The sequence below is a fragment of the Pteropus medius genome, unplaced genomic scaffold (assembly GCF_902729225.1).
Source record: "Pteropus medius unplaced genomic scaffold, Ma_sr-lr_union100, whole genome shotgun sequence".
In the NCBI taxonomy this organism is placed as follows: domain Eukaryota; kingdom Metazoa; phylum Chordata; class Mammalia; order Chiroptera; family Pteropodidae; genus Pteropus; species Pteropus medius.
This window is the reverse complement of record NW_024355206.1, coordinates 2,189,502-2,206,603: the sequence shown is the minus strand read 5'-3', so window position 1 is coordinate 2,206,603 and position 17,102 is coordinate 2,189,502. Positions and strand designations below refer to the sequence as shown.

General features: G+C 53.8%; 1 protein-coding gene across 1 annotated transcript in view; it reads left to right on the top strand.

Annotated features, from left to right (window-relative positions):
* NTRK3 (neurotrophic receptor tyrosine kinase 3) overlaps positions 1 to 17,102 on the top strand; it is a 427,675-nt gene that overhangs the window by 218,088 nt on the left and 192,485 nt on the right. The window contains exons 14-15 of the mRNA XM_039858221.1: positions 1,202 to 1,266; positions 2,029 to 2,131. Coding sequence (XP_039714155.1) covers positions 1,202 to 1,266; positions 2,029 to 2,131 — 168 coding nt within the window. The remainder of the gene's footprint in view (positions 1 to 1,201; positions 1,267 to 2,028; positions 2,132 to 17,102) is intronic.

Sequence of the window (17,102 nt, the reverse complement as noted above, 5' to 3'; positions counted from 1 at the left end):
TGTTGCCAGTCCCCTGCCTGGGTGGAAAGGGTGGTGTCGGAAAAGATGCGAGGCTGCACGTGCCTGGGACACAGACCCTCGCTCATCATCTTGGTTCTTGCGGAGAGAAAGTGGAACCTCTAAACCTGTTAGTGTGTCTCACCTGCCTCGGGGCCCCAGAATATGGCCGAGACCCACCCTGTAGAGCTGCGATTGACGAGGTCTGCTCATAGGCTGCTGTGTCCTCCATGGGATTTTGGAGGCTCAGTTTATACGTGATTTGGAGCCAGACCTAGACGATCCTAAAAGGTCTGCTCACGGGCTGCTCACGGGCTGTTGGGAAAGTTGTATTCTTTCCTTTTCCTCTTCTCCCCCGGGAGAGTGACAGCAGGAGTCTTGCCATGTCTGCCCTGTGTGGCCTGAGGTAGGAGACAGTGCTGTTTAGGACGCCCCAAGCTGTTTGGCACTGATGCGAACATCATCCGTGATTCTTTATTTGTCCTCGGTCCTAGAGGACCTGCCATCTCACAGAACATCCCTCCAGAGAATTCCGAATTGGGACCGTCTCTTGCCAAGGAGGCGATTCTAGGTGGAGGACAGACTGCTCCCTGGCCTCCCATCCAGGAATGCTGGGAGAAGCTGGTGTTTCCTGGTCGGGCGCACTTGCTGCTTACCCTGAGCTGCCATTGTGTTCTGAAGTCTGCGTTGGGGGACAGATAGTGGGCTGTTGGCGGCGCCACAGGCCTCCTGGTTCCTGCTGAGGACGGAAGCGGGGAAAGATGGAGGGTGAGGAGCGAGCGAGCCTGGGGCAGCAGAGAATAGCTGGCTGTCAGCAGCAGCTGCCATCACTGACAGAACATGCCGAATCCAGACCCTGGCTCGGATCCCAAACCATTTTTATTTTTTGAAATGTAGTAGCGCATGGCCCACGTCGCTCAGGTGACATTATTTACTTTGGAATGGGGGCAGGGCCATGGGAGCGAAGGTCCTTTGTTTCTCATGGAGCTTGCCCATAAGCTGTCAGCACCAGCCAAGTGGCCAGACAGGGGACCTGGTCTCTGGGGACCCCTGCAAAGTCTGGGGAGGTCAGGCAGGAGGAGTCTGGCTTCAGTGGGGTGCTCTCCAGCAGGTCCCTCAAGGGACTTCGGGAGTTTGCGGGGGACTGGCACGGTGCCTGTCCTGGCCAGTAAACTAATCTTCTCCTTTCCTGTTTGGTTTTCAGTCTACGAAGTGAGCCCCACACCTCCCATCACTGTGACCCACAAACCGGAGGAAGATACTTTCGGGGTGAGTCACTTCTTGGTTAAGAGGAGGTCGCCCTCAGACTTCCCTTGAGTATCTCACTTTCCCAGATATCACGGTCCCTGGACCCCTGGTGCTCATGGCAGGAGGGAGCGGTGAGGTGATGGATGCCCTCCTCGTTGGAACCTTCCTTGTTTGATGAGCGTAATTCATTGTTTGAGGAAGTCTTTGAGGATCTGCTCCAAACCCTGGGGCTCGGAAGAGAACAGTTTGAAAATCCCAGCTCTCTTAGGAGTCTGGCCGGGCCAGACTTGAAGGGGCTGTACCCAGTTGCCCAGAGGATGTCCCTGGGTGGGATTTTCAAGCGCTTCACCCACCAGACTGTCAGAGCCTGGGATTTCTTGGGGGAGGAGAGGAAAGGGCTATTTTTCGAGTCCAGATCTCTTAAAATTTCCTGGATAAGAATATTAGGTAAAGAATTTCAATATGAATATGCAGAATTTGCTTGCTAATTAAAACAACAACCAAACAAGAGACAGAAGCCTCTCTAGGCTTTTTCTTGCTTCTCTGGCTGGGCCCCAGATGAGAGGGGCTTAGAACACTGAATAGTGGAACTTTCTCAAACCAAGTTGTGCAATTTATTATTTCGCTATTCTTAGGGTCTCATAAATCACCTCTTCTAAAGACTTCACTCAGTGGCAGAGCTCCGGGAGGGCCGCAGCCGGTGCTGCGATTGGCACGCGTGTTACTTCGGAGGGCGCTCGGGTGGCCTGTGACTGTCCTGACTCTGCTTTCGGGCCCTTGCAGGTATCCATCGCCGTCGGGCTCGCTGCTTTTGCCTGTGTCTTGCTGGTGGTTCTCTTTATCATGATCAACAAGTACGGTCGACGGTCCAAATTTGGAATGAAAGGTGAGTGGGATTTTCGTTGGCGAGGCTCTCGTGGGGGGACGCGGCTCCTTTTAATCACAGGACGCGGTTCTCTTCTCCCTTGGCTCTCTGAGGGGCCCCCGGAGTTCGGCTGAGGTGGCCCTCCTCCTGCCGCACCTTTTGTTATTGGTAATGATGGATTGAACTTGTATCTGTGGAGACCAAGCTGTGAGCCATCTGGTTTTGCTGTGACTGCTGAAAACACTGCTTACCTGGGCTGGTGCAGGGAGGATAATTTGGGAAGGCGGTTGGGTTTGAGGGCAAAAGAAGAGGACTTAAGTTTCTCTTCAACACTGGTGGGTGACGGGGCTCTTTATTCGAGTAGCTTGGTTTATTCCTCGCTGCAGCCATCGTGGATTGTGGCAAGAAAGTACCAGCCTAGCTAGACGTAGGGTGGACTCGGCACTGAGAAGTTGCCCGTGCAGTGGTATCTCAGCACGTAGCCCCACGCAGACTTCCAGAACGGATGCCAAGCGCCGCACAACTGCTAAGTGCTGGTAGCTTCTGAGAACAGAGGCCTCAGCCCCCTTATGGCCGGGGTGGGGTGTAGGGCGAGGCTCTCCATCGAGGCTCAGGTAAGACGAGTGGCACGGAAGGGGTTGAATGGTGAATTAGCATCATCCGCCTGGTCCCAGGGATGGATCTGACCAAGTGGCTCAAGGGAGGTTGGGTACCAGTTCCCAGATAGGAACGTGAATGTCAAGATATACTTCCAGCTGGTTGGTGTTAGGGAGACACATAGGCTGGGACGATGAAAGGTTTGGTAAGCCATCAGGTTGCTGAGCTGGGATTCAGGTCAGGGATGATGGGATCCAGGAAGATCAGTTTCTGGGGCTTGTGCACATGACCGGTATCTGTGGTGAGTGTCCTGACCTTGAGGCTCAGGGACTGAAGGACAGTGTGCGCGTGGGGTTCACAGGGACAGTGATCCCCCGGACTTACATGCGAGTGTTTGAGTGTTGGTACATGGGGTCGGAGTAGGGAGTTCGGGATGGAACTGGTTCATAGCTTTTATTTTATTCTCAAAAGATTTTGCGACTCCTCTGAAAGTGTAGAACACTGAAATACAGCAAGAGACATCTGTAGAACAGAAGGACGGAAGACACAGGCCAGGCTGCCTGGCTTCTGCCCTTTCCTCCCCTGATTAAGATGAGCGAGTCACAGCAAGGCAGGCCAGGTGTTCCTGAATCATGTGAGGCATTTCGATCAAGAGAAATACGTGTGCAGGCAAATTAGAAAGAGGGGTAGAGGTCTGGCCTGACGCCCGATGACTTAGACGAGATCAGACCACGGTAGGCACTTCGATTGGAGATGTTTTATCTGCCGGTACTCCCCTGTGCCAAACAGGGCTTCACAGGTTTAGAAGATGAACCGCCACCGAGTGAGCTCTGAGCCTTCAACCTGAGCATAATCCCTGGGCTCCTGGCTTTGGGACTGGCACTGTTGCTTGTGCAAAGTTTCCTACCGAGGAGGGAACCTTCCTGGGCCTTCCTTCTTCCACCTGAGAAAACATCAGGGCCTCGACCGATGGGAAGATTTGGGCTTCACTGGCTTCCCCCTGAGGAGGCCACCAGCTGAGACCCTGTGACATACTTGGCAGCACTGAGAGAGCAGATTTTTCCTGTGAATTGTCATTTGGTTTCTGGAACAGCGTGTCCCCATGTCGGATGGATTAGGCAGCACCCAGGCGATGCCTGCTCCTCAACTGTCCCCTCAGCCTCTCTGTCTCTGCTCCCCTCTTCCAGGCTGAGCTTCTGCCTTGGCCCTGGTTGGCCCAGGAGAACATATCCCCAAAGGAGGAAGCAAAGTATCCTCTCTTCTCAAGTCAGGCGCCTTGAAGAAGCTCGGCTGGAGTTAGAGGCTGACCGTGTGTAGAACCAAGCCTGTATCTTCTGATCTTTATGAGCCCGATTGAGTTTAGGTCTCATTTCGGGATGAGTAAGCTAACGCCCCAGTCCGCACACACCCGTCATTGGTTTTGCCGGGGGGCACCCCAGTGCAGGAAAAAGCGTGAAGGCGCAGGTGCCCGAAGCCGCCTGATTCTGACTCAGGCAGCTTTCTGTTTCTCCAAACCCACCCATCGCCCGCTGTGAAGTTTCAGATCCGGGTGAGAATCTGTGACGCCACTTGATCGCTCTTTCAGCAAAGTTCCCTACCTTCTCGCAGCCTGTTTCCACAGCTTCAAAGTGGGCGTTTTACTACCTACCTCACTGGGTTGCTGTGCGTGTTGCGGTCCGTGCGTGGTTGGCACATACAGGGTCACTGGGTTGCAGAGAGAGTAAAGCCCGGTCAGGCTCTGTGACTGTCCTTCCGCAGTCGACCGGGCCCTCTTTTGTCCCACACAATATGTAGTAAAACGGCACTAATCCCAGTGCACTGTGATTGATTTGCTCGCACATCCTCTGTCTGTCCCGCTGGACCAGGGTCGACTTGGCAGAAGCCACTCCTCTCTCAGCCCGGGATGCCTGAAACTTCGCAGTGTTTGACAAATGCTTGTTGAACTTAGGAATGAATGACTTTCTTTTTAATCCTAAAAAAAAGCACAGCTAGTAAATCAATAATGGCCTAGTTAGAGCTAATTTGCAAATCCGAGGTGTCTGGGCAGTGGGAAATAGAGTGGGGATGATGGGGAACCTCATAAATAATTCCCTCCATCCACATCTGAGGACCCGGAGCAGTGTGTGAGTGAGGAGGATTTATTAAGATGAACTTGACTTCCTTCTGAGAGATTAAAAAAAAAAAAAAGTAGAAAAATACAAAGAAACATCCATATTCCCACCATTCAGAACAAGTAACTGTTCCCGTTTGGTTTTATATTTGCATTTAAGGTTTTATTTCTAGAATAAGGAGATAAAGCCTTACTGATAAAACTCAGTCAGCTGTAACCGTCACCCCTGGTCCCGTGCGCACCTGTGTCCCCGCAGGCAGCCGTTAGCCTGAGTTCAGTGTGCGCCCGTCACTTCACTTGTCTATGCCTCTCTCCCTGTGCCGCCACCTCTCTTGCCCTGCTGCCTCCTGCACACCTGCCCGCCCCCCGTGTCTCTCTCACCGCCAAACTCAGACCCTGCGGACGGCCAAGTTAGCAGCGGCCTCCACCCAACCCATGGCCGTGCTAGTGGCCGAGGCCGGTATGCAGTTCGTTTTCAAACTTCGATGTGTGTGTACGTGTGTATACACATATGCTTTTGCATATACGTGCACATTTTTGTTTTTGTTTTACTTTGTTCCGTTTGTTTTTTTATAGGTCACAAATTGAATTTATTTAGATCTTATTAAGTTTAATTTGGGCAAGGCATCTTGTGCCACGACAGTTTTAACCAGCACGATTAAAAACTACAACACTCCCAAGAGTGGGCACATATACACACAGCGTGTGAAGAGAGATATACATATACACACATGCATACTTCTGTATCCGTATGTGTGCACATTTACAAAGGGCATCACTTTATGTTTTAATTTGCGCACTGGTTTATAGTCTCAGCACCCTTCCACAACTAGCTTTATTTACTTGTCAGGTGTTAGAGGTCTCTCCGTGTCGCTATGAGTAGGCATTCTCCCGGAGGCCTCACTTATGGGAGGTGGATATGTTAACGAATCTCATAGAAATGAACTGAATGTGTACCGTCTCAGACACCTCTTTACTTTTATCAGCTGCCATCTCGTGGATCAAAATTTTGGCTTGGGGAGGAGTCACCTTAGGATGCAAGCTCATGGAATCTCTTGGAATCACAAAAGTTTTAAAACGGTGCTCAGTGGACAGTGGGGTTTCTTTGGGCTGTTGATGTAACTCAGTCCCTTAGTGGGGCAGGGGTGGTGATTAAAGCATCTGGCATGGCGGGTACTGTCCCTTTAGAGCATGCACCAGCCCCTGCTGGAACAGGACCGTGGAAGCTCCCCGCAGTGCCAGGCATGGGCCCTCCTGTTGCTGGATCGTGGGGTGCTTAGAAGGTGGGAATTCAGGAGGTTTAGGGAAAGGGGCCATTTACTGGGAGGTACAGAAACATATAAAAATATTTCGGTATTTTAACAACGAATTATATTGTGCCAGTGCGTCCTGGGCTTGGAAGTGACAGAATTTATACCAAGCTCTTCCTCACAAAATATTTTTAAATTAGCCATCAGAAGACCATGAGGATGATCTAGCAGGGCTCTGTGACATCTGTGTTTACAGATGAAGAAATGGAGGCTCAGAAAAGGAGGTGTCCTGCTCTCCTTTCAAGGCTGATTAGGCTGAGTTGGGTTTCGATCCCCTGCTTAGAGTCCCACCCACTTTTCATGATGGAGCTGCTGGCCTCTGGCTGCCCCGCCGAGAACGTTCGTCCTTATTTCACGTGGTCATGAGGACAATAACCAGGTGAAAGATACTGGTCTGTCTTTAAATAATAAAGCCTGTCCTATAGTTTTCATGTAAGGTGAGTGTCATTGTTATTTAATGGAAAAAGAAGCAAATGTGTGAATTTCGTGCAGCCCATTGAAAAAGCATACATTATTTGGACTCTTACCTTGTGACTACCTTGTAGGTAACTTTAAATACTTCTAGATCAGAGATGCTCTGGGAGTTTACTTTGTCCTTCTCGGCTTCCTCTTATTCCCACAGAGGAAACAGGAAGAATACTGGTATGTTAGAGCTGAAACAGACCTCGGACCTATTAGGCGATGTCCTCATTGTACAGAGCAGGGAACTGGGACCCAGAGAAGTGTGGAGGCGGGCAGCTCCGGCGCAGCTCACGCAGCCAGCTAGAGCGATGCCCGCCCACCTTGCCCTGGGCGGGGCTGGGAAATGAAACTGGACTGTGAATTAAGCAGCTCAGTTCTTTCTTCCGGTGCTTTGCTTAATTATCTCTGAATGCTATCGCACTAGGATGGGGCTTTCAGTCCACTTTCCTCAAGCTGGGACGCACCTGGCCTGGGGAAAGGCGGGAACGGATGGAGGAGTCTCGTCTCCCGGACTAAGAGGACTTCCTTCCTTTCTCTCGGGAAGTGTGGGAGCCCACGTGGCAAGGCAGCGGAAGCGGGAAAGCTGGGAAGGAAGGGAGTCGAGGACCGCAGCCTGGGCTTCCGGCAGCACCTCAGGCTACCGCTTGCGTTTCATCCCGATGGCTGGATGCGTGCCGGTGCCTCTGCCGGGCCCGTGGACGGCCCTCCAGGACCGGTCCAGCGTGAATTAGCGCCAGTCAGTAGGTACTTACGGTAAAGTGGTTGCCTGTTTGATTGCGATTGGGGGTTGTTAACGATTTTTTCCGTAAACAGATGGTAACTGTCCTCTGTGTGGATTGCAGAATCACGCCAGAGCCTTGATTTGGAGGGGCGGCTCCTGCCTAAGGATCTCGGGGGCTGCTGCCCGAGTTGAATGTCTTGTCGTCTCTGTGGTTGGACCGCTCGGTCAAAGGGAATGCGTAGACTTGGGAAGGAGTCACTTCTCTCCTCTCTCCTGGCCTTGGGACGTCGGCCTGAGAAGGGCTCCTTCCAGCCGGGTGGAGCGGGGGCTGGGAGGTGTCTGGGATGCCCACGGAGTGATGCTCTGCCCGGCGCTTCTTCCTCAACTGGGAGAGGGGAACATCTAGGCGTCTGGCCAGGAGCACAGAGCGTGGGGTTGGTGCAAGGGGGATGGTACACAGAGACTTCTAAGACCATCGGCAGGGGACCTGGACCCTTGATGAGGGTACAGAGTTGGTGCCAGTAAGAAGACAGTTTCCTTTGCCAGAAAAGTACGTTGGTTTGGCCTCTGTTTAACAAGGGCGCAGAAGCCAAGAGCCGAGCACGGCAGGAGGAGGATCGGGTGAAGGATTTGGGTTTCCTCTCTCCCGGAAGTAGGCCTGTTCTTCTGTCGTGCTCGTTTCTTTCTTGACCTCTTTTTCTCTTTCCTCTGGATTGAGGTATGAAGGGAGGGAGGTGCCTCTGGCCCCCGCAGTTACCTTGTGCTTGGACTCCTGGTGGGAGGTTCTTCGAACACCCCTTTGAGAGGCGTTTCTGGACTCATTTCCTGTGTTGTACTCAGGGCCTTGGGCTCTCCTAGCAGATGCCCCTTCCCCTCTGTCGGACTCGACAGATTCGCCAACCCAGGGCACGCTCCTGGCATTGGTTCACGTCCAAGTTCAGTAGGTGAGGTGTGTGGCCCGCCCGCCGTCAGGACACAGATTGAGGCCAGGAGCCTTCTGCTCGCCTTCCTCGCCTTCGAGCTTTGGACTTCACTGCAAGTTCCTGGCGGTGGACGAGACCTCGCCCTCTGTGGTGACAGCTCTAGAATGCAGCGCCCAGGCCTTCGAGGGGAGAGCCGAGGGCGGCGTGTGTCTTTCTGGCACGCCTCTGCCGCCCTGTCTCTGCGGGGGCTGAGCAGGTGCACAGCGAATGGCCTGGGAGGCCCCGCCCTGTCACCGCAGGGCTGGTCCGCTCCATTCCTCCCTCTCAGGGATCTAGGGGATCGGCTCTTCTCCAGCGGTGACTCTTATTTGAAGGGAGATCCCAGGATTTTGTCAACTACACAGTGTTTTCCTTTGTGGCTACCTGCTAGCTGGCTGTCCTGGCAGCCCCTGTGTGCCGTTCAGCAGGGCCGAGGGTAGCCGGTGTACTTGGCTCCGTGGCCAAAGCGGTCACCTCTCTGATTGGTTTGATTTTGGCAGTGGAGCACAGTTCTTATCAATCCATGTCCTTGCAGCTGGTTCTCACACGGTTAACGGCCTTTGACACTTCAGTTTAGAAGTTCTCAGCCTTTTGTCTCCTGCTACACATGTGACAGATGGCAGTCGTATGCCTGGCTCGGTGCTGTGCGTGTGACCAGGCTTTTGGATGGGTCCTGGCCCTCTCAGTGTTTTCACGGTTAAGAAAAATATATCAGAGCATGAGTTAACAAAAGAGATTTTAAAAGGTAGACACGAGATTCATATAAATTTTCACTCTTAAAAAATTCACAAACTTTAGTATTTTGCTATTTGTCAAAAGTTCGGTGACACGCCCCCTCACCGGTCTTACACATCCCAACGTACCGTGGCGCTGGGATGGGAGACGAAGGGGTGGGGCTGCCCGTCCGACTCGCTCCCAGTGTCCTGTGCCCCACGGGGTTCCTTCGCCCCTGCGGAGTCAGGCCGCAGAGACTGCGCCAACAGAATGTCCCCGCCCCCCGTCTTGTCCTGGCACGTTCTTTCCGCCTCTGCTGCTTCTCCTCTGGGTCCTGGGGCTTCCACTTGCTCCCGGGAGGAGTGACTATGGGCTTTGGCTGGTGAGAAACTTCTACATGGCTGCAGCGTCCAAGCCTGCGTAGCCCATTTTCCCATGAACTCTGCAGGGGCTTCAGGAAGTGCAAAGAGCGGCTCTTGAAACCGCAGGCAGCAAAGCAGAGAGATCAACATGACTGTTGATCGGGAAACACGATTTCGGATGAGTGGAGAAAAACCACACGCCGAAAACAATGGCACACAAGGCGGCTGCTGCAAGTCCCTGGTCCCAGCTCCTCCTCACATCGCTGCCCTTCGTGCTGTGCGTGGCGGAGAGAGCGTGCTGCAGGAGGAGGCCTGGCGCCCTTCATCCCTCTGCGGCCCGGTGACCAGGTGTGTCTGCCACTTGCTTCAAGCCCAGGGCTTCCAGAGGCAAGGGGGAGGCACTTCCTCTCAGAGAGTTACCAACCCCCTCTCTTTCTCCTTCCTCAGTACCCCAGTACTTCTGGTTTAGAGAGAGCCCGGTTTGCCTTGAGATACTGGTTCGTCGCATCAGATCTTGAAGTCTTGGCTTATTATTGGGTTAACTGAGATCATATGCATAAAACATGAACCGTATTCTAAAATCCAGTACCCAGAGCTTAAGAACTGCTCAACCGAACAGTAGCTGGCAATATAGTTATTACCATTATTATGACAAGCGACCATACTCTGAGATCCGTACCATCCCTTTTTTTTAACAGAGGAGCAAACTGGGATTCCGAGAACCCTGGTAGGGTCACCAGGTCTGTCTGACTCCCACGCTGCCTGCTCCTAGCCATGCTCGCGCTTGTTAAAGTCAGGGGAGAAGGGACGCCAGACCTGCTGGAAGCCATGGAGGGTCCCATCCCAGGAGCTGCAGAAAGCCCTTGGCATTTGGTTCTTTACTTCCCTCCATCACTTAGAGCCTCCTGTCTGCTCACAAACTCCCCCAGCTAACAGCTGCATTTCCTGCTTATCCCGCCTCAGGTGGACACTTGGCTGCAGGTTAATGGGGACTTTTGTGGCCCTGGTTCTGGCACTTTAATCCACTCATCTTCTGTCTCTCACTGCTTCTGCTGGCTTCTTCTGTCTCTCTAAGTACACAGCTCTCAGAAACAGCACAGCGCGACCTGGCAGAAACTCCATTTCCAGGGAGGTCGTGATTTGTAGCCACCTGCCTTGGGAGGGCTTGGCTCAGGTTCGAAGAGGTGGCTGAGAGAGGTGAGAAGCAGCAGTTTCCATAGATTTGGGCCAGTGTGCCCCAAGTCGTGCTCAGGGGTGACCCCCCAGTTTGCCATTTGTTTCTCAGTGAGGATCCTCTAGGCCAGAGATTTCAGAGTCATTCGTTCTTGACACCTCCCTGTCCTTCACCCGTCCCCACCCCTCCACCTCTGCCCACCCCGGTACAGCTCCATTCCTGTCCACGTCAGCTCCTAAGCAGCTTCGGAAGCTGTCCCTGTGTCTCTCTGCACACGGCCACCCTCCATTCCCTCCAGGGTTCTCACCTCCGCTTTCTAACCAGACCTCCCACGGGCCTCTGGCCCTGGCCCTTTCGGGGTGGTTTCTATACTACACAGCGTCGGAGCCACAGTTCTCCAGTGGAAATTGGCTCGTGTGCCACTCTCTGCTCCAGGCATTTCAGATATGCCCCTGCCCTTAGGAGAAATGCCAGCACCCAGGACCCCTGACAGGGCAGCCCAAGCCCAGCCCGGCCTGGCCCTCCCGCATGCCCAGGATCGCCTCGCGACAGCGTTCCGTTCCCGCCACGGGAGACCTCTCTTCCGTGCTCCCTAAGACCACAGCGCCTCTGCCTGGACCGCCCAGAGGGTCCCCACCCCACAGCTTCACGAGCTCCCAGGTCCTCTTCTGGATTCAGCTCAGGCTTCCCTCGCCCCAGCAGGCCCGCCCTGGCCGGCCCGAGCGGGGAGCCCGCACGCCCGGTCGTTGCGGCGTCACGCGGCTTCCCTCCCTAGCGCCTCGCAGGGCGGTGGAAGGGTGCTTGATGAGTGCTTGCCTGTCCCAGTGGACTGGCGGGCTCACTCACCCAGCGTTACTAATGCCAGCACTCTGCCTAAGGCAGAGAGGTGCGTGGGTGTCTTCTGGCCGCCTCGGACTTTGCAACCAAAGGGCTCCCATGGGCAGCACCCCCAGTTTTGTTACTGCGGTGATGGGGCACGCGGTCTGGGATGGTTTCTCTTGGTGCTCGTTGGTTGCCTGAGATAGAAATGGTGATTTTCGCCAGCTGCCAACAGCTCTTCCCTTCCCATGCATCGCGTCCCTCCTCCCGCCCCACGGGGCCCCGCAGACGGGAGGTCCCGAGGACGGAACTGCCTTTCCCTAAGATCACATGGCGTTTATGGGGTCCTCTGTCTCCCTCAGTGCCTCTCTCTTTGGCCACCACCTCGTGCCGAGTCAGGTAGATCGTGCGGCTTCTCGCATCCATACCACTAAGATTTCTTCCCTAGCCATGCCCTTGCTACTCATTACAGCCCGGAGTCAGACAGGCCTGGGGTCGAATCTCAGCTCCGCTGCTTGGAAGCTGTGGCACTTACGGTGACACATTAACGATTTTGGGCCTCCCTTTCTTCAGCTTACAAATGAGAAGGATAATCCTTACTATGCTAGGATTTATGAGAATTAAGTGAAATTATGTATATAAAGAATTAGTTTAGTCCCTGGCCATGTAGTAATCACTCGACTAACATAGTGGGGGGAGGAATAATTATGCCTCTTGCTCCATTCAGAGAAGCTGTGAGTAACCCACGGCCCCATTACGGCTGCGGTTTGCAGCCTCAGGGGCCTGTTAAGGATGCCAGTGTCTGGGCCGCTCCCTTGACCAGTGCGGTCAGAGTCTCAGTGGGTGAGATCCAGCTAGCAGTAGTTTCCAAAGGTGGCCAGGTGATCTTAGTGGGCAGCTTAGGTTGTTAACCCACTTCGTGGCCTCCCCGCCTCTCTCTGACAGAGCCCAAGCCTTTTGGGATGTAAGGAGGCCAGAGGGATGAAGATATGGCAGGGAAAACTCTCATTTTTGGGCCCCCACTATGTGTCAGGCACTGTGCTGGCTGGCCCTTTATCCACATGCTCTCAATTCTCACCATGGCCTTGTGACATACAAATTACTGTCCCTGTTTCTTATGTGAGCCTCAGGAAGGTCTGAGCGACTTGCTTGATGTCAGGCGCCAGGTGGCTTAGGATGAAGGACCGAGAGACGAGGCTGCGGCCGGCTGCTCTGCTCCCATTCTGGTCCCTTGTCTCCCTCCGACCGCACGCTCCTTCAGTGGGGCGACCGAGCACCCTGGCCTCACCACCCTCTGTGCGGGGGCTGGCCGCCACTCCTGTCCCCCTGCAGTGATTAACGACCCAGCTCTCCTGCTGCTCACTGGGGCCCTCGCCAGTGACCCGCCACCTGCTCGTCCACGTGTGGTAGGTCCTGCTGTTTTCGTAACGGGGAGATTGAAATGCTTCGCAGAGGCTCCCGTGGCTGAGAGAAGCATGTTGTTCTGTTTTTTTATTGCCATCAATTTCCAGGCACTCTGCTGGGCCGGGGAAGGTGAAGGGGTGGGGTGGGCATGGAGACGAGGGACGCTTCCTTGCCTGACTGTGCGGGGACATCAGAGGGAGAATTCTCTAGTGCAGGAGAGAGAAGCCTTGCACTAGAGAATTCACAGCACCGGGGGTCTTGTTAAAACGCACCGTCTGACTCGGTGGGTCTGGGGTTGGGCCTGAGACTCTGCACTTCTAACCAGCTCCCGCGTGAGGCTGACCCTGTTGGTCTGCCAGCCACGTTTGGCTTTGTAAAGCTCTAGCCCCCAACAAGGGACACTCAAGTCTGTCTTCTGACCCCTGCGACTTTGATTTTGGGCAGTGTCATGGATGGTTTAGAAATCAGAGTTCTCGCCCTGGCCGTACTCGAATTTATCTTTGGGTATCATATGAGCTTCACTTTCCTCCGTAAAAGGAAGGCTTTGAATTAGGTGGCTTCCCAGTTCTCTTCTGCTTGTAGCGTTCCGTGATTCTGTCGGTCGGATTAGCACGCGAGGTCAGGGTGGATGGGAGGGAGCATGGACGAAGGAGGGTGGGAACTAGTGGGAGGCGGGAGTCGGGAGAGGTGTGTGTTGTATAAACTGGCTGTTCCTTTGGAATCACCAGATCTGAGTCAGGAGAGGTCAGACGTCGAGGGAGATGGACAGTCGGTTCTCTTTTGTGCTGTGTGCCTTTCAGGGCAGACTCTGAACTCCTGGCGGGTCTTACTTCCTAACTCATATTCTTGGCTTCTCTGAATGGCAGGAATGTTTTTGGGGACACCTAGCATTCTACAGGTCCCATGAGAGCTCTCTGTACCAGCTCTGTTCTAGGCTCTGGGGGATGCAGACATGAGTGAGACACACTTTTTGTCCTCAACATGCACAGAATGTAAGAGAAGGGTGTAGTTTCCAGACCTTGGGAGTCTTACCCTTTCTTTCAGGTTAAAATCCCTCTATATGAGCTGTCAGTCTCTCCATTAGATGGGAGGGTTCTGTGCCCACCAGCCGGGATCTCTGCCTCGGGGCTGCTTTTGGGTTCTCTGGAAGCCACGACGATCAGCCCCCCGGGCATGCCCCGCGTGCCGACCACCAAGTCGATGCCGTTTGCTCTCGGCGTTGGGCTCCTTCACTGGCCTGGCTTTGGGATGGTCCCTAGTTGCTTGCCCTCTTCACCTTGTTGATCTCTTGGATCGTCAGCTGCTATCTGTGTCCGGTCTGACCTCTCTCAGTGCCGGTTGTGACTTAGTAATGATATTGTACTTTATTTGGTGAATTCGAGTCCGAGCTTATGTGACACTTTCATTTTACCATTTTGTGCAGGAGTTTTTGCATGTGGGTAGGCTTTACCCAACCTTCCCCGTTAGACATATCTGTCTGCAGGTGGATAGACATGGCTCTTGTCTCCGATTGCTCTTGGAGGACCTGGGACGGGCCGTGGTGGAGCCAGGGAGGCCAAGGAGGCCTTTCAGAGCGGGTTGTGTGTTGTTGCCTCTGCCTGGCTTTTCTTAGGGAGCCTGGGAAGCTTGTGGACGCAGTCCTGGTATGGGCTGGGTAGCTGCCATTGTCTCTACAGTCCTTGTAGGCCATCAAAGGCTCTCGAAAGCAGGGATCCCAGTCATATGGTAGCCCCAGAAAGGCTTACGGCTCTACCATAGAAAATATAGAAAATACTGAAAAAAATCAGTGGTAATTCTGGTATTCAGCAGTTACCATTGTTAGCGTGATGCACGTGAATGCGTGTGTGTCACCGCGAGTGTATGTACACGCACGCGGATCTATGTGTAACTGTAGCTCTACGCCTAAGTGTCCACATTTGCATGCGTATTTTGCACACATATTTAAATGAAATAGTTTTGAAAAACCCACAGATTTCTGCCCTATTTTTTTCACTTAATAATAATTTCTTAAACATTTCTCCATGTCGTTCATTAGTCTCATCTCTTTAGCGTTTCCATTACTCTGCGAAGCTGGTTTTTTTCACGTGCTTGCTCGCTTCTTTTCATGTTGCTTGTGTATTACACCACTTCATTTGGTTAATTCAGAATTTGATCCGTTTGCCCATAGGCTACATGGCAGAAGATGCACTTATAAAATGTGAATGAGTGTGAGAAAGGCACGGGCCATGGCTTCTCGGCTTCTCGGCTCCTCTGAGCTCCCACGGCGCGTGTTTTCAGCCTGGCTTTGTTCAGGAAGCCTCAGGTGCGAGGCTGGGCAGAAGCCGAGCGGGCCGTTTTCTGTCAGCAGCGGCGGCTTCCCCAGCAGTCAGTCAGCAGTTACGGGTCCCCCACGGTGGGCCGTTTCAGAGCCTCTGTGAGCACAGACCAGTGGGGAAGCTGGGACGGACTCAGACGAAATCTGCGCTCTTAACCGCAGACTCCATGATGCACAGACACACAGCAGCGAATGCTGATAGGGTGAGATGGGGAGCAGTGGCTGTGGACACAAGCCCTTGGCTAGAGCTGGAACTGGAGATGGACTTGGGCTAGGGCTGGAACTGGGGATGGACGTGGTGCTTTCCCGTGCTTTGAGCAAGTCCCTCAGACTCTCTGAATCTTACTCGCCCTCTTTCGTGACTGTGAATGAACCGTGCGTACTGGATAGAGCGTTGAGAGCGTGAACTGAGATGACGTGTGGGGAACGCTCAGTGCAGTGACTCCCACGTGCTCCGTGCTCAGAAAGTGGCCCCGGGCATATTTTTAGGGGTCTCGTGGGATTGGACAAAGGTGGCACTTCTGTGCGTATGTTTGTATTTCTGCTCTTGAGATCCCTTCCTTTTGGTGAACTTGAAGTATTTCATGGAGTTATTCTTATTCAGCCTCTGTACGAAGCACAGGGAAAAGATACAGCCATGCTGTCATTTTCCAGACAGATAATTCAGACCAGAGAAGCCGCAGTGAGCGTGTCAGGCCTGGTAGAACGAGCATCAGACGACTGTATGGAGATGCTGGTTCTTGTCCTGCCTCTGGTCGGGATGGCTGGGTGACCAGGGACAGTAACTGGCTCTCATCCTCCTTGGGCCCAAGTGGTTGGGCCACCTCATCACTGAGGCCCCTCCCATGCTGTACCTCTAAGGTGGTGGTGGCTCAGTCAGTGGCCCTTCCTTGAGTGTTCCCGCCATTCTGGGTGGACATTCCTGAGGCACGAAGCATGGACAGTTGGCCAGTGCTCGCTGCGGCTTGGAGGGCCACGGTGGTTGTCTGGACTCGACAATGTTGAGAATACGCTTGGGGAGCCATGCCAGCCATTGCGTCCGCCGCCTCACCAGAATGCGCTTTCTCCGAGTGTAGTTCAGGTGTAGAATTATTTATGATCATCCTTCCTAGTCGTTTGGGAAGATGAATGAAGTCTTAGTGATCGGAGCCCCGCATAGCCTTCTCTTGGCTCAGATCTGCTGAGACGTCTGTGTGTTGTGAGTGCCGGGACTCGAGGGTTCGGGCTCGCCACCAAGGTGCGTGGGGACTCGCAGAGTTCCACGGGGCCGAGTGGCAGCCCAGCTGGCGGACGCGGAGTGAAGCGAAGCTCTGCGTTCTAGACACAGGGAGGCGGGTGGGGAGGGAATCGGCCCCTCGGTTCCGGCCTCTTAGCCTTTCCGGGGGGATAATTTCTCCCCTGCGTTTCCCTTCCCATCTCTGCCAACGCCCGCAGCTGTGTAGGAACCCCTTAACCCTCGCCGCTGCCACTTCACGGTTCCTTGAGCTCACGGCATGAGACGAACCCGAGATGCAGGGCTCAGACTGCAGAAAGGGCAGGAGAGGGAGGTTAGGCCAGACACGCGCGCACGCACACGCACATGCACACACACACGCACATGCANGGAGACCTAGCGAGACTCCCTCCAGCTCCGACATGGGTAGGTTACAGGTTTTACGTAAAGGCTGTTCTCAGCCTCCTTCTGAAATCATTCTACTGTCTCTCGCGAAGATGCGCATTTCCTCGGAGCAAGCTCTGTCCTCCCTACTGCAAACTGAGGCTGTGTCTTCGTAAGGTTTGGTCACTCGTTTCTTCCTTAACAGCCTCGCGTGAGGATGAAGGTCGCAGCTGCTGGCTTCTTCTCGCCTTCTCATCGGTACCATGTTTTGACTTCTGGTGAGCTGCCCCCGACAGTCTCACGCTGATGCCACTTCCCAGCTATCGACGCAAATTCGGTTGCTTTGCTGTGCGTGCGCGTGTGCGTGCGTGTGTGTGTGCATGTGCGTGTGTGTGTGCATGTGCGTGTGCGTGCGCTCGTGTCTTGGCTGACTGCCCTCTCCTGCC